This window comes from Biomphalaria glabrata, chromosome 12, assembly GCF_947242115.1.
Source record: "Biomphalaria glabrata chromosome 12, xgBioGlab47.1, whole genome shotgun sequence".
NCBI lineage: Eukaryota > Metazoa > Mollusca > Gastropoda > Planorbidae > Biomphalaria > Biomphalaria glabrata.
The window spans coordinates 37,097,738-37,114,328 of NC_074722.1; the positions used below are offsets into that span (position 1 = coordinate 37,097,738).

A 16,591-nucleotide genomic window follows, 5' to 3' on the forward strand; every position below is an offset into this window, starting at 1 on the left:
AGGGTACCGTGTGGATAACAACAGAATTAACTCTTTCTCTCCTAACTGACGCTACAATCGTTGATTCCAGACACACAATAGAGCAGTGAGATTCATAACTAACAAATATTAACATTTGACTAGAGTAACACCCTTAGTAAAATCACTAAATTTAGAAAGCCTTCAGGAGAGAAGACTCAAAAGTAAAGTAGCAATTACATAAACAACACTGAGCCATAATCTTCAAATACAAAAACAAAATTTAATAAAATACTCAGAAAGACACAAAGATAAAGGCACATTCCTCGTCCCATATGCTAGGACAAATTTGTACAAGTGCTCCTTCTTCCCTAGTGCTATTAGAGCATGGAATGGGTTGCCTGAGCTAGCCAGGAAAACCAGTGACTTGGCAAAATTAAGTCATTGGTTAAGATGCATAATTAGATGCATGGCGCGTTGGACCTGGACGCAATTATCTTCTTTTTTGAAGTAACGTCTGTATTTTATAAGATAAGATAGTATATATTTTGTCTTGTACTAAATGAGCATTGTTATCAGCTTTTGTATTTGAAGACGACAAGAGAGTGAATTACTTTGGAGGAAATTATATAGCGTCTTCAGGAGTTTAGGGTTAAATTTGAGTAAGCTATAGCATGTGGACATTTTGGATACTAATTATGAACAGTGAATAATTGTACAATGATGTTGCAGATGTCTAGAATGTAGATCTACTTTCTCCAGAGAATAACTGTACACTGATGTTGCAGATGTCTAGAATGTAGATCTACTTTCTCCAGAGAATAACTGTACACTGATGTTGCAGATGTCTAGAATGTAGATCTACTTTCTCCAGAGAATAACTGTACACTGATGTTGCAGATGTCTAGAATGTAGATCTACTTTCTCCAGAGAATAACTGTACACTGATGTTGCAGATGTCTAGAATGTAGATCTACTTTCTCCAGAGAATAACTGTACAATGATGTTGCAGATGTCTGCTGGGATCTGATTTTTTTGTGATAGGGTGGAGCAATTGTGAATATATAATATTTACAACAGATTTTTATTGAATTAACACATTTTTTTTTACTACTTTTACTATCTTAACTGTAAATGGACCTTGTTTTTAGTGACATGGCTGTGTGAGATTTAGCTCTTGAGCTAGCCAGGAAAACCAGTGGCAGAATTTAAGTCATTGGTTAATATGCATGACTGAATGCATGACGCGTAGGACGTAATCATCTTCTTTTTTGAAATAACGTCTGTATTATATAAGATAAGATAAGATATGAAGGGAGAATAACCCTTGAGGGATTATGGGCGCGACATGGCCTAAATTGTGCCGAAGTGCCAACCCTCCCCCCCCCAAAAAAAAAAAATCAAGTATCATATCAAAACATGTCTATAGAGACGGAAAGGGTGAAGGTCACAGGTCCAAGCAGACGACTAAACAATTTTCAATTTGGTGGCGGGAAATGTATGCAGCCGTCATACGTCACGTGTATCAAAGAAGTTTAAAAAAAAACAAAAAACTTTTTCTTTTCAGATATTGTTAGAATGATTTAGATATCAGCCGGCTGAATCCGGTTGCACCAAAGCCATGTCTACGAACTTTACCGCAAAAGATGACGACGACCTTGACTATATTGAAAACCTCGGCAGCACGACCTTGAGGACGGCCAAGGTCACCCCCAAACCACGAATTTCCTTCAAGGCGTCTGCGAAGTACATTTTGAGCTATAATGACCTTGGCTTGTTCTTAATGGCTGTCATTTTTACAGTCTTGTGCAGTTTAATTGTAAGTCATTTAGTTTAGTTTAATAAGATAGATAATTTCCGTTAATCCAATCAAATGGATTCAGTTTGACTAAAATAGACCACCTCAGCGTAACTATATATATATATATTAGTCTATAGTCTAACTATATATATATATATATATATATATATATATATATATATATATATATATATATATATATATATATATATAGTTACGATCTTCTCCATCAGGCGTTCTGTAACAAACTGCTGCGCAAAAACACAACACATTAACACAAGAACTTGACAACAAGAGCTCCAAATAATCTGGCGCTTTAATAATGACGAAACAAAACAGCCGATATGACACAATTGGCAACACAATCAACTACTAACAATGCTGCACTGTACATCACTTTACTAAACTCTACTGTCTCTTCCCCCGACTCGTGCGTTTCACTCGAGGACTGAACCAGGACCGACTTCATGGCCGACTAACAGTCCCGGTCTCCTCGCTGTCCTGTGACTAACAGTCCCGGTCTCCTCGCTGTCCTGTCCTGAACTGCCCTGCCTCACACACTCTGGTCTCTTGTCCACGAAGGCTTATGATCAGACGACCATAACACGGGTCATATTCACGTGCAAAGTTCATACCAGTACTGTCCCTTGCCTTTCGATATATCACGCTAAACTGTATTACTGGCCCTTGTTCCACATGTCAGCTGATCGTACAGTTATCTCTATGGCGATGCCAATAGGGCTACAACAATATATATATATATATATATATATATATATATATATATATATATATATATATATATATATATATATATAGAGAGAGAGAGAGAGAGAGAGAGAGAGAGAGAGAGAGAGGCAGAGAGAGAGGGGGAGAGAGAGAGCACATTTCTCATTTCCTATGGACTCGAAGATGACTGTAAAGTCCAATCCTCGCTTTAAAAAGCCGGCCGCATAGGTGGCATGGGTAATTTTGGTCAGTTGCAGATAGGCCTGCTTCTTCTCTCAGCTTTTTGTTGGTTCGACGCTCTTTCACCCTGACCACTTTTCTTGTTTCAAATCTCTTGAGGAACGGTGTGGATAGTAACATGTTTGTCTGAATTCTGTACCGTCAAGTGCAATGTATTCGGTTCTTAGGCATCACAACTGGCCTAATTCCACCCGGTGCATTTGACATATCGAGAAACGATCTTTTGCTTTGCAATTTCCCTTGTGACTAAAGTCGTAAAGAGGCCATTCCTTGATAAACAACTGCGGCCACAGATTTGGCTATGTGTCAATGTGAATTGTAGTGCAGGGGAGTTTAAATATATGTATGTCCATTAAGTTTAGAAACAGTGATTTCTATCTGTGAATGTTTAAAATACAGTATGCGCTTGGCTTTAGAAGCCTAGATATCGCACATAGAACGAGTTGTTACCTGACTGCATGTTAATATTGAAGCCATTGTTCTAGTTATGCGACATTATTAGACTTAAAAAAAATAGATCAGCCCACTTTTGTAAATAAACATTAATCTTAATATTGACAAAAGCATTTGTTTGTCGAGCATGTTAGATCTGCTGTGGTCTGTTTAAGCTCATGTAGTTTTTGACACAGTAAACGGGACCACCACAGATTGTTGTTGACTATTGACGTGATCACCACGGATTGTTGTTGACCATTGACGTGACCACCACAGATTGTTGTTGACCATTGACGTGACCACCACAGATTGTTGTTGACCATTGACGTGACCACCACAGATTGTAGGTGACCATTGACGGGACCACCACAGATTGTAGTTGACCATTGACTGGACCACCACAGACTGTTTTTGACCATTGACGTGACCACCGCAGATTGTTGTTGACCATTGACGTGACCACCGCAGATTGTTGTTGACCATTGACGTGACCACCGCAGATTGTTGTTGACCATTGACGTGACCACCACAGACTGTTGTTGACCATTGACGGGACCACCACAGATTGTTGTTGACAATTGACGTGACCACCACAGATTATTGTTGACCATTGACGTGACCACCACAGATTGTTGTTGACCATTGACGTGACCACCACAGATTGTTGTTGACCATTGACGGGACCACCACAGATTGTTGTTGACCATTGACGTGACCACCACAGATTGTTGTTGACCATTGACGTGACCACCACAGACTGTTGTTGACCATTGACGTGACCACCACAGATTGTTGTTGATCATTGACGTGACCACCACAGATTATTGTTGACCATTGACGTGACCACCACAGATTGTTGTTGACCATTGACGTGACCACCACAGATTATTGTTGACCATTGACGTGACCACCACAGATTGTTGTTGACCATTGACGGGACCACCACAGATTGTTGTTGACCATTGACGTGACCACCACAGATTGTTGTTGACCATTGACGTGACCACCACAGACTGTTGTTGACCATTGACGTGACCACCACAGATTGTTGTTGATCATTGACGTGACCACCACAGATTATTGTTGACCATTGACGTGACCACCACAGATTGTTGTTGACCATTGACGTGACCACCGCAGATTGTTGTTGACCATTGACGGGACCACCACAGATTGTTGTTGACCATTGACGTGACCACCACAGATTGTTGTTGACCATTGACGTGACCACCACAGATTGTTGTTGACCATTGACGTGACCACCGCAGATTGTTGTTGACCATTGACGTGACCACCGCAGATTGCTGTTGACCATTGACGTGACCACCACAGATTGTTGTTGACCATTGACGTGACCACCACAGATTGTTGTTGACCATTGACGTGACCACCACAGATTGTTGTTGACCATTGACGTGACCACCACAGATTATTGTTGACCATTGACGTGACCACCACAGATTGTTGTTGACCATTGACGTGACCACCACAGATTGTTGTTGACCATTGACGGGACCACCACAGATTGTTGTTGACCATTGACGTGACCACCACAGATTGTTGTTGACCATTGACGTGACCACCACAGATTGTAGTTGACCATTGACGTCGCTGTAGAGGATGGGGGTGGGGGGGGGAGCACGTAAACTTGGATAGAATATTTGCATTTTGTCGCTTGATGAAAAGCGTGCGTTTGTTTCCTTGCACTCTGGGGATCGTGTTCAGTTAGGGGAGGGAATAGAAAGGAGCCAATTTACTTTGGACGAAGAACCATTTTTAGACATTCTTGTGAGATATACGCAACGTAACAATTTGATTATTATTTTGCCCCAAAGCACAGGAGCGCGTCAGTCAGTCAGATCATTTCCACAAGGCCTGTCCCGTGTTGCTCTGAAATCGACATACCGGTAATCAAATGTTTTACAAAAAGCAAAGTTGGGTGAGAGGTGAACTTTTGCACAATTATTCATAGTCGATAACAATACACGAATCAATCCGAAAATTAACCAATGAGTCGATCATTTAGAAATAATACATTAATTTTGCTTTATATAGCAGAAAGGGACATAAAGCCCGTAATTCTCAGAGAAATGGCAGTACTTAGCGGTTCTTTCCCGTAGTGAAGCTTTGTTTTTGAAAAGTGTTCTTTTTTTTTTTCCTACTCCTTGTTCAGGTTTCCTTCTCAGCCAAGAGGTCAGTCAGTGGCTACTACTTTGTGAACAAGAACATTGGATTTTTCCCGGTATTGATTTTCAGTTTATTTATATATAGGTCAGGCATACAGTTGTTTTTTTTTAATGACTCTTATGACAGGGACTGAGGTGGCTGAGTGGTGAAGCGTTTGGCGTTCGAACCAAGGGGGTCTAGGGTTCGAATCTCGGTGAAGCCTGGAAATTTGAACTTCGGGAGTTTTTATGACGCCTCGTAGTCCACCCAACTCTAATGAGTACCCGACATAAGATTTTTTACTAATTATTAAATTTTTACTAGCTTTACTATTTTAACTGTGAATAGGCATTATTTTTAATGATTTAACTGTATTGAATTTAGCTCTTGTAAAGGAGAGTGAGCCTTGAAGGATTACGGGCACGACATGGCCTAATTTGTGCCGATGTGCCAAAAACTCAAAACTCAAACTCAGACTTTAGTTGGGGGAAAGTAAAAGCGGTTGGTCGTTGTGCTTGCTACACGAGACCATCGTTAACCGTGCACATAATTGTCTGTATAGATCACAGTCATTTTTTTTACACGGATGACGAGAATGCATTGAAATGCATTGTGCACGGTCTGGTCTAGTTCGATTAACTATTTAATTTCTTATACTTGTTATGGGCTAATCTTGTAGACCACTGATGCTCAACCTAATTCGACCTGCAGGCCATTTTAACTTTCGAAACGCGTGTCACGGGCCACATCAACAAAATGGTACGAAAAATGAAATCAAAATCTAGTGCAGACTATTTAATTAATGGGATAGTTAAAGTCTATCATTTTTTACGCGTCTAAAAAATGGTTTCATTTCTCTACATAAAATGTGAGCATATTTGTTTTTATAATGCCGCTGTACATGTTTTTTTTTGTTGTTGTTGTTGTCTGAAACAGCCAGGCTGTTGGGACACGGTTACTGTGTGTGGTCAACCGTGACACACGGTCAAGTGTTGGGCATCGGAGAGTTAGGGGACTTGCGGGGAGTGACGAGTGGATTGAAAATATGCAGAAGGAAGTCAACTAGTGGAGTTGGTTATGTGATGTTGCTTGTTCAGGCTGTCTTGAGGTCAACTATGGATGACTGTTAAATTTCAGCCAATTACTCTGCAAGCGTTTGGGTATTATTGTTCGGGTGTATTCCGTGTAGTTGATCAACAATTCAGACAAAACAAGACATCGGTTTTAACTAGTAAAGAGATGTAGTCAACGCTGAAGAACAACTTCACATATATTTATTCTAAGAAAAGGCCACAGTAAAAGTCTCTGTCACTAAACACGTCGTTACCCTCAAGTATTCTATCGCTAACTGATTTTCCGGTCTCTAACCCAACATATCCCAAACGTCACTAGTCCCGTTCAATATACGTCTTCTATGGTGCGTCGCTAAATAACTAACCTATATAAATAAGGTGTCTAACAGTTATCTGTAGATAATGTGGGCCTTGTTAGGTTTGAATGCTTCACAATAAAAGGCAGTTTATACTTAAAAGGACTTGTTTCTTCACAACTGGCGACCCCGACGAGATTTCTTTACAAAACAAATATGTTGGCTTATTATCATGTTCCACAAAAAAAAGATCCATTCCCTTTTCCTGGTAGATTCTACCTTCAGAGTTCCATTTCATAAACTCATAATCGCACATTCGTTAAAGGTCATGGTACCAATCCATCACAGAAAAAAGTGAGGGCCGTTACGAAGGTAAAAGTACATATACAACTATTTTAAGGGGGGAAGATTATCTACTTTTTGTGCCGACGTTTCGGCGGGCCGGATGGAACAACATCGCGGGCCGGTTCTGGCCCGCGGACCGTACTTTGGGCATCACTGTTGTAAACTATCTGACTTCACTTATATATTACTAATTATTACTTCACATTAGCCACAGAACATTACAAGTTATTAATATACGTCGCCATACCTAACTAATATCCAAAGTAAACCCCTTCTATACTAACGCCATGTTCGTCTAGTCTACTACGTCATTAGTTTTGTCTTACTACGTCACTACTTTTACCGTCGCTAAAATTCTGTTTCATTATACGTCTCGAGAGACGTATCTTTTCCCTTTGCAACTTCTTATGTGACTAAAGAGGCCAATCCTTGATACACAGCTGCGATCGCAGGTTGGGCATATATAATCACCAGGCGCCGTTGCATTTTCACCCTTTCTGTTGTGTATAACATCTGACCCTTCCTTTATGCTCTCTCTCCATGTGGATCTGTCCAGTGCCACCTCTTCCCAGTTGCTAATGTCGACTTTGAAGAGCTTCATGTCGCGTTTGCATACATCTGTATAACGTAAAAGTGGGCGACCAGCGGCTCTCCGTCGCTAAAACAATACACAATATATTTGTCAAACAAAACTAACATACTCTCTAATCTATATGTCAAACAAAACTTACATACTCTCTAATCTATATGTCAAACAAAACTAACATACTCTCTAATCTATATGTCAAACAAAACTAACATACTCTCTAATCTAGTACATAACACACTAGTGAGGAATGCATACATGTTACGTATATAAAGAAACTTAACAAGAATTAATAATTTAAAAAAAAAACACACCCTAACGAATTATTGGTAATTAATTATTTTGTTTGGTATCAACCAAGGGAAAGAAATTGAACTTGACTTATATGGTATAAGTTGAATTAGTCCCCTTTATATTTGCTTTTGTGTTTCCTTATGCGAATTACCTTGACCTCTAATCAATTTAGATCGCCTGCTCTATGATCATGGCGAACATCGGCAGTGCCCACTTTGTAGGGATTGCAGCCCTTTCCAGCCGCATTGGACTCGCCGGATATGCATACGAGCTAAATGTAAGAGCCATTCCTTAACAATTTTTTACAAAGCTTATATCAACTCACTCTGTCAGTCTGTCTGTCTGGAAAAAATGTTCGAACACGTTAGTTCTCCAACAATCTATCGCAGATCAAGCTGAAATTTCGCACTATTATTTCTTTTACCTGGAAACACAAGAATCGATTTTAAAAAATCCCAATTAGTTAATTACTTGACTGAAGTGGTGGTATAGGCTGAGTTAGTCCCCTTTACAGGTGGCCGCTCTAAATTGTAATAAAACAATATATAACTATCCAATATTCTCTAGTCGTCTTCACTAGCAGAGTGGTTAGCACGTCTGCCCCAAGGGCGTGAATAACGAGTTCGAATTTAGGTCGTTCTCCCTTTTTTTTAAAAATGCTTTTAAAAACAATTACGGTAACATCTAGCCAGATTTCCCTTTCTCCCCCCCCCCATCCCCCCCCCCCCCCTTTTTCTCACTGGTCCAGACAAGCGATAGCATCATAGCGCATTGAGAAAGCTAAAAAATTGAAATAGATCTCAACAAAAACAATTGGTAAAAATATTATTAATCGCATTGATGTATTGTTGTTGGTCTAGATCTGTTACACATTTAATTGCATGGCTGGTCCAGACTAAGGAATAAAATTACACTTCGTATAAGCTTTTTTTTTTTTAAAAAGTATTTTTTTTTTAGGTTTTACTTGTTAGTTATAACATTTAAATCCCGCGTTCCACCGACGAAAAATGAAAGAGAACTTGAGTTTTCGATTTGTCCAACTTTTAAAAACAAAAAAATCCTTTTCCTTTACGGAAGAACGTCGAATATCCGGATTATTTGGGATCAGGGTCTGTCCGGATAATCGATCGTCCGGATAACCGAATGCGAACATTATAAAACGTCTACCAACAATGTAAAAAAAAATTCATATGGGGGGGGGGTATCGCGCAGTGCGTAAACAAAAAATTCAAGTAAAATATACAGGGGAACAAAGCGTTATACGTAGTAGCCTCCCATTACTGACAGGAAGTGAGGTGGCTGAGTGGTAAAGCGTTTGGCGTTCGAACCAAGGGGTCTAGGTTTCGAATCTCGGTGAAGCCTGGAAATTTGAACTTCGGAGTTTTTATGAACAGGGTAACAAAGCGTTATACGTAGTAGCCTCCCATTACTGACAGGGAGTGAGGTGGCTGAGTGGTAAAGCGTTTGGCGTTCGAACCAAGGAGTCTAGGGTTCGAATCTCGGTCAAGCTCGGAAATTTGAACTTCGGAGTTTTTATGAACAGGGGAACAAAGCGTTATACGTAGTAGCCTCCCATTACTGACAGGGAGTGAGGTGGCTGAGTGGTAAAGCGTTTGGCGTTCGAACCAAGGGGTCTAGGGTTCGAATCTCGGTGAAGCCTGAAAATTTGAACTTCGGAGTTTTTATGAACAGGGGAACGAAGCGTTACACGCAGTAGCCTCCCATTACTGAGTCCGATAATCGCTGACCTTTCGCTACACACAGCATTACCACTTAGATTCACCTTCACCTATCCCTTTGTCCGTTGAACCGTTGGGGCACCACACAAGATCTGTCTATCGTCTTTCTCCATTCCTGTCTTTTACCTTGGATAGAATTAAATTCAATGAAATTCTTTGATGTTGCCTTCCCATCGCTTTCTCTGCCTGCCTCTTCTTCTTTTTCCTGGTAATGTTTGCTGAAGGAAGGTCGTTGCGAGCCCTGAGGACCTTGTGATGTTACCAATTGAGCTTAAGTTTGCGTATTTGGACAGTGGTTAGCAGGTCACCGTGAGGTCAAAATACTGTATTATTTATGATTCTAATCTCTTTATTTCTGATGAGGTCTTCGTGTTATCTAGAATCTTTCCGTAGCATCTTAGTTCCATTGCTAGGGTCCTCTTCTCGAGAATACCGTACTGTAAAAAAAAATGCAGTTTAAAAGGCATTCCGGATATTTGACATCCCGGATAATCGACGTTCTTCATTATTTGTAAATAAAAATGCGTTTTTTCTCCACTTTAAACGTTTCCAAAACTTGTTATTAAAGAATAACAAGATTATAAAGAGAAGTTGTTTTTCCACGCGATGTAGACTAGAAATATTCAAATTAAGATCTGACTCGAGTTGCGTTTAATAAACGCATAACTGCAATCGAAAACCCTCCGCCAGATATCCTTCCTCGCATGTCCACAATGTTGATAGGGCCTAGCCCTAGACGCACTGAGCATCCTTTAGGAAACGCAAGTCAAATGACGCAAGATGGCGTAACCTCAGCCAACGAAAGATTCACGAACAAAATGCATCAACCTTTAAAGCTATCATGTTGACGGAAATTCATATTCTATGATTTCAGAGTACCTTGGTATTTATCGTTCTTGGCTGGGTTTTTCTTCCTGTGTATATTGCATCAGGGGTGAGTAATAAATAATGTGTGTGTGTGTGTGTGTTTCCCATTTATAGTTGAGATGAAACTGTCTTATTGATTTAAATCAATGGAAATAAAAATTTTGTTTCATTACCACGGGTCCCTCTTGAAAACAAGGATTTTACAGTTCGGAATTTTTAGGACGTCCTTGAGTCCACCCAACCGACACCTTCGAAACGGAGGTCACGACCCAACTCGAGTACCCGACTCTAGCTGTGCAGGTCACGTGGCTGCCTCGCTAACTTTTGACCCTAGAACGTCTACCCCATAGACTACAAGATCCGAAAGAGAGGAAACTGTACATGATTGTCTGGGGGCAGTTTCTGTGGCATTTTATGTCTCGTGAGACATCCTTTTCCCTTAGCAGCTTCTTGTGTGACTAAAGAGGCCAATCCTTGATACGCATCTGCAGTCACTGGTTGGGCATCTGTAATCATCAGGCGTCGTTGCATTTTTCACCCTTCTTTCTACTACTGTTACTGGGGTAGTTTATACATTTTATATTTCGGATTTTTAGTAACTACTAATGAATTATTTTTTTATTCGTTTATTCGAATTTTCTTTTAAAAAAACCCTCTAAGAATAAAATAATTTGAAGAATAAAATGAAAGCTATGATATTAGTAATACAAAGCTAAACCAAGGTAACCAAAGATTAACTCTTTCAGTGTGGGTAATTCTCAGGGATTAACTTTGCTAGCGCTAGTGGAGACCTATTTTCTTTTACAATATTACTTAGTTTTAGTATCTCTAACCACCTTGCAGAGAAAACCCATTCTCTCTCGATCAAAATAATTCGCACTGAAAGAGTTAAAATTAAGCGAGTTACATTTTTTCCGACATGGTTGCGAGAGAAAATAGTCTCTGGTCCCAATATCATTACTAGGTAGGCCACTCTTATAGTAATAAAACGAATGACTGAACATCAGCTATGGTTGGAACGATGTCGCCCACACAACAGTTCCCGCCCCCTCTATCCACACAGCTTTTGTGACCAAAGGAGGGCCATAGCTGGTATAGCTTTGGTTCAGCGGCGTATCAGGTTCTGCCAGTAGTGGCACTATATGCTGCAAGATGCCTAAGGGTTACCGGCTCCTGATTTTTATCTCAAGATTAACAGTCAATCCCCCAAACCTCCTCCATGTGCGGGTATAGCCGCAAGACAGCGGAGGTTTCAATTTTAAGTTTTCCTTTTCCTAGGACCCTAAGCGGTTGGCCAGTCCGGGCTAAGGAGCTCCCTCATGCTCGAAGTTAGAAAAATCGATTATATTATTTATTATTAGAACAAAATATAGTTATACACATAGAAAGGAGAAAATAAACAGCTGCCAACTGAGACTTTTGTATTATCCTCTGTCCAGTCTGTGACGACTATTGACTACCTGAAAAAACGTTATGGAGGCAGGAGGATTGAGTTCTACGTGTCTGTATTGTCACTGTCTCTCGTCGTCTTCACAAAGATTTCGGTGAGTGATTCATAAACAATCTTGGCCCGAATCCTATCAACCACAGAAGCTCTTTCAAAAAAAAAAAAATTAGGCCTACGTCCTTAGAGTTAATCTAGTCGTACTTGTTTAAAAGATAGATTTTTAAAATTCCTATCTGCTTTTCATTGTTGATTCAGGCAGCCCTTCCTTTAGTTCCATTGTAGTCGGAAAGAAAAAGATGTCTTATATGAATTAGTCCTAGCTTAATGTGTATATATGGTATTTTGATCTGCGTATGATTTTTTTTAGGGGTTTTGTGTTACTAAGTTATGGTTCAGTGTTTTATGTATTATTGCTATTCTACTTTTTTTTTTATTGTTTTGTCGATGGTGTAGTTTCTAAATTAAGGGATTTAAGTGATTTTTTCCAATGATGTTAAATAGTTTTTGTGTTAATGACAGCAGATAGATCTAGTTACTCTGTATAGAAATATCCACTATGGATGGAAATATCAGCTATGGATGGAAATATCAACTATGGATGGAAATATCAACTATGGATGGAAATATCAACTATGGATGGAAATATCAACTAAGGATGGAAATATCAGCTATGGATGGAAATATCAACTATGGATGGAAATATCAACTATGGATGGCAATATTCTCATATAGTATTGTCCAACGCAGTGGTTCTCAAATTGTGGACCCCTGGAGGATAGCGAGACGACCGATGGGGGTCGACAGAAAGATTGAAATTGTATACAATTAAAATAACTTCTTCGCCATAAGTCAGGAATAATTTAAATAAATAATGAACTCTCCCCTTACTATTGTATTACATGTCTACTACGTATAATTTAAATAAATAATGAACTCTCCCCTTACTATTGTATTACATGTCTACTACGTATAATTTAAATAAATAATGAACTCTCCCCTTACTATTGTATTACATGTCTACTACGTATAATTTAAATAAATAATGAACTCTCCCCTTACTATTGTATTACATGTCTACTACGTATAATATAAATAATAATGAACTCTCCCCTTACTATTGTTTTACATGCCTACTACGTATAATATAAATAATAATGAACTCTCCCCTTACTATTGTTTTACATGCCTACTACGTATAATATAAATAATAATGAACTCTCCCCTTACTATTGTTTTACATGTCTACTACGTATAATATAAATAATAATGAACTCTCCCCTTACTATTGTATTACATGTCTACTACGTATAATATAAATAATAATGAACTCTCCCCTTACTATTGTATTACATGTCTACTACATATAATTTAAATAAATAATGAACTCTCCCCTTACTATTGTATTACATGTCTACTACGTATAATATAAATAATAATGAACTCTCCCCTTACTATTGTATTACATGTCTACTACATATAATTTAAATAAATAATGAACTCTCCCCTTACTATTGTATTACATGTCTACTACGTATAATATAAATAATAATGAACTCTCCCCTTACTATTGTATTACATGTCTACTACATATAATTTAAATAAATAATGAACTCTCCCCTTACTATTGTATTACATGTCTACTACGTATAATTTAAATAAATAATGAACTCTCCCCTTACTATTGTATTACATGTCTACTACGTATAATTTAAATAAATAATAAACTCTCCCCTTACTATTGTATTACATGTCTACTACGTATAATTTAAATAAATAATGAACTCTCCCCTTACTATTGTATTACATGTCTACTACATATAATTTAAATAAATAATGAACTCTCCCCTTACTATTGTATTACATGTCTACTACGTATAATATAAATAATAATGAACTCTCCCCTTACTATTGTATTACATGTCTACTACATATAATTTAAATAAATAATGAACTCTCCCCTTACTATTGTATTACATGTCTACTACGTATAATATAAATAATAATGAACTCTCCCCTTACTATTGTATTACATGTCTACTACATATAATTTAAATAAATAATGAACTCTCCCCTTACTATTGTATTACATGTCTACTACGTATAATATAAATAATAATGAACTCTCCCCTTACTATTGTATTACATGTCTACTACATATAATTTAAATAAATAATGAACTCTCCCCTTACTATTGTATTACATGTCTACTACGTATAATATAAATAATAATGAACTCTCCCCTTACTATTGTATTACATGTCTACTACATATAATTTAAATAAATAATGAACTCTCCCCTTACTATTGTATTACATGTCTACTACGTATAATATAAATAATAATGAACTCTCCCCTTACTATTGTATTACATGTCTACTACGTATAATATAAATAATAATGAACTCTCCCCTTACTATTGTTTTACATGCCTACTACGTACTAGTCTTGCCTACCTAAACAAAAAATCAGAAGACACTCTTACACTTGGATATTCCCGACTGGGTGTTGAACTCTTTTGCGCGTGGACATACTCAGTCCTTCAACAAAAGTATTGTTCTTTTTTTTTACATTTGTAACTTATGTACTATGCATTATGCTAGTATATAGCTTTTTTACTTAAGGGTCCGTGTGCAAGGTCTGAGTGTATAAAGGCGTCGCAGGCGCGAAAAAATGTTTGAGAACCTCTGGTCCAACGCATACATTTGCGAAACCCTCGCCCCAAGTTGTCCTATTGTTTAAATAAATGTAGCTTTATTGCCCCAAGTTTGTGATAGTAAATGTATGTGTTTTGCGTGGCAGGTAGTGCAGTGTGTGTGCCTGTGTATGAAATGACCAGTGGACCTTGAGTGTACATGCTTGAGTGAACAGCAGTGTGTCAGGGACTGTGTGTAAAAGGAAGTCTAGTATAGAGAGTATAGAGAACAAGTGGCTGGAGTAAAGAGCATAAATAAGGACGAATAAAATCATTGTGTTTATTGAAGCTCGTGTTGTTTTAGTCTATTACAAAGTTGTCCTATTGTTTAAATAAATGTAGTTTTGTTGCCCCAAGTTGTCCTATTGTTTAAATAAATGTAGTTTTGTTGCCCCAAGTTGTCTTATTGTTTAAATAAATGTAGCTTTATTGCCCCAAGTTGTCCTATTGTTGAAATAAATGTAGTTTTGTTGCCCCAAGTTGTCCTATTGTTTAAATAAATGTAGTTTTGTTGCCCCAAGTTGTGCTATTGTTTAAATAAATGTAGCTTTGTTGCCCCAAGTTGTCTTATTGTTGAAATAAATGTAGTTTTGTTGCCCCAAGTTGTCTTATTGTTTAAATAAATGTAGTTTTGTTGCCCCAAGTTGTCTTATTGTTTAAATAAATGTAGTTTTGTTGCCCCAAGTTGTGCTATTGTTTAAATAAATGTAGTTTTATTGCCCCAAGTTGTCTTATTGTATAAATAAATGTAGTTTTGTTGCCTCAAGTTGTGCTATTGTTTAAATAAATGTAGTTTTGTTGCCCCAAGTTGTCCTATTGTTTAAATAAATGTAGCTTTATTGCCCCAAGTTGTCCTATTGTTGAAATAAATGTAGTTTTGTTGCCCCAAGTTGTGCTATTGTTTAAATAAATGTAGCTTTATTGCCCCAAGTTGTCCTATTGTTTAAATAAATGTAGTTTTGTTGCCCCAAGTTGTCCTATTGTTTAAATAAATTTAGTTTTGTTGCCCCAAGTTGTGCTATTGTTTAAATAAATGTAGCTTTATTGCCCCAAGTTGTCCTATTGTTGAAATAAATGTAGTTTTGTTGCCCCAAGTTGTCCTATTGTTTAAATAAATGTAGTTTTGTTGCCCCAAGTTGTGCTATTGTTTAAATAAATGTAGCTTTGTTGCCCCAAGTTGTCTTATTGTTGAAATAAATGTAGTTTTGTTGCCCCAAGTTGTCTTATTGTTTAAATAAATGTAGTTTTGTTGCCCCAAGTTGTCTTATTGTTTAAATAAATGTAGTTTTGTTGCCCCAAGTTGTGCTATTGTTTAAATAAATGTAGTTTTATTGCCCCAAGTTGTCTTATTGTTTACATAAATGTAGTTTTGTTGCCTCAAGTTGTGCTATTGTTTAAATAAATGTAGTTTTGTTGCCCCAAGTTGTCTTATTGTTTAAATAAATGTAGCTTTATTGCCCCAAGTTGTCCTATTGTTGAAATAAATGTAGTTTTGTTGCCCCAAGTTGTCCTATTGTTTAAATAAATGTAGTTTTGTTGCCCCAAGTTGTGCTATTGTTTAAATAAATGTAGCTTTGTTGCCCCAAGTTGTCTTATTGTTGAAATAAATGTAGTTTTGTTGCCCCAAGTTGTCTTATTGTTTAAATAAATGTAGTTTTGTTGCCCCAAGTTGTCTTATTGTTTAAATAAATGTAGTTTTGTTGCCCCAAGTTGTGCTATTGTTTAAATAAATGTAGTTTTATTGCCCCAAGTTGTCTTATTGTTTAAATAAATGTAGTTTTGTTGCCTCAAGTTGTGCTATTGTTTAAATAAATGTAGTTTTGTTGCCCCAAGTTGTCCTATTGTTTAAATAAATGTAGCTTTATTGCCCCAAGTTGTCCTATTGTTTAAATAAATGTAGTTTTGTTGCCCCAAGTTGTGCTA

The 16,591-nt window shown here is 37.6% G+C and overlaps 1 protein-coding gene across 1 annotated transcript in view; it reads left to right on the forward strand.

Moving 5' to 3' along the window:
* LOC106051109 (sodium/glucose cotransporter 1-like) overlaps positions 1-16,591 on the forward strand; it is a 43,489-nt gene that overhangs the window by 1,076 nt on the left and 25,822 nt on the right. Inside the window, exons 2-6 of the mRNA XM_056007256.1 lie at positions 1,526-1,777; positions 5,337-5,405; positions 8,096-8,200; positions 10,537-10,596; positions 11,969-12,073. Of these exons, the coding sequence (XP_055863231.1) occupies positions 1,580-1,777; positions 5,337-5,405; positions 8,096-8,200; positions 10,537-10,596; positions 11,969-12,073 (537 nt within the window). The 5' untranslated portion in view covers positions 1,526-1,579. The remainder of the gene's footprint in view (positions 1-1,525; positions 1,778-5,336; positions 5,406-8,095; positions 8,201-10,536; positions 10,597-11,968; positions 12,074-16,591) is intronic.